General features: G+C 53.8%; 1 protein-coding gene across 1 annotated transcript in view; it reads right to left on the minus strand.

The window, feature by feature from the left end:
- Window positions 1–172: 172 nt before the first annotated feature.
- The window catches only part of LOC119591462 (glycine-rich protein DOT1-like), a 917-nt gene continuing 325 nt past the window's right edge, over window positions 173–764 (minus strand). The window contains exon 2 of the mRNA XM_037940201.1: window positions 173–741. Within this exon, the coding sequence (XP_037796129.1) occupies window positions 229–741 (513 nt within the window). The 3' untranslated portion in view covers window positions 173–228. The remainder of the gene's footprint in view (window positions 742–764) is intronic.

A 764-nucleotide genomic window follows, 5' to 3' on the forward strand; every position in this document is an offset into this window, starting at 1 on the left:
GACATAGCATGGCTTCTTTATAAGTGCTGCACTTTTGCATGAAAAACATTATGCACTGAAGGGAATGGATGTCTGTGAAACATTCCGTTTACTTAAAGTCATGTGACATTTTATGACAAAGGTGTCAGTGACACATTCTTTCTCCAGTAAAGGGTTAAGGTTAATACAAGAATCAGGTGTAGGCATTTATTTTCATAATTTAGAGGAAAGTTCCTGTCTTCTCTATGTTCAGTGCCTTCCATAGGTAGGAGCACCATGATGTCCAATGACAGCACCTCCATGACTGAAGCCTGAAGAGAAGCTAGAGTGTGGGCGTGAGACGACATGTGGGCGTGAGACGACGTGTGGGCGTGAGAACGAGCCTCCATGCACGCCATGTCCGTTGAAGGAGCTGGCGTGGATGTTGGCGCTTGAAACGCCGTGTCCAATGCTGGGACGAAGCCCTCCGCTGAAAGAGCCGCCATGGCCGCCGCTGAAGGAGCCACCATGGCTGCCGCCGTAGACGGGACCGCTGGATACGCTGTGTCCTACGACCACCGCTCCTCCGTGGCCACCCACCCCACGCCCAAAGGATCCTCCATGCGAGGCGCCGTGTCCAGACACAAAGGAACCGCCATGCCCATGGGCTGCTCCGCGAGAAAGTCCAGCGTGTCCTACGAATCCTCCATGGGCGTGAGAGCGTGTGTCTGCGGTGGCGCAGGTGGCCAGGAGGGCCAGGCAGAGGCTCAGCTTAATTGGGTTCTGAAAGACAAATCAGGTTCACG

The sequence above is a fragment of the Penaeus monodon genome, chromosome 28 (assembly GCF_015228065.2).
Source record: "Penaeus monodon isolate SGIC_2016 chromosome 28, NSTDA_Pmon_1, whole genome shotgun sequence".
Classification (NCBI taxonomy): Eukaryota; Metazoa; Arthropoda; class Malacostraca; order Decapoda; family Penaeidae; genus Penaeus; species Penaeus monodon.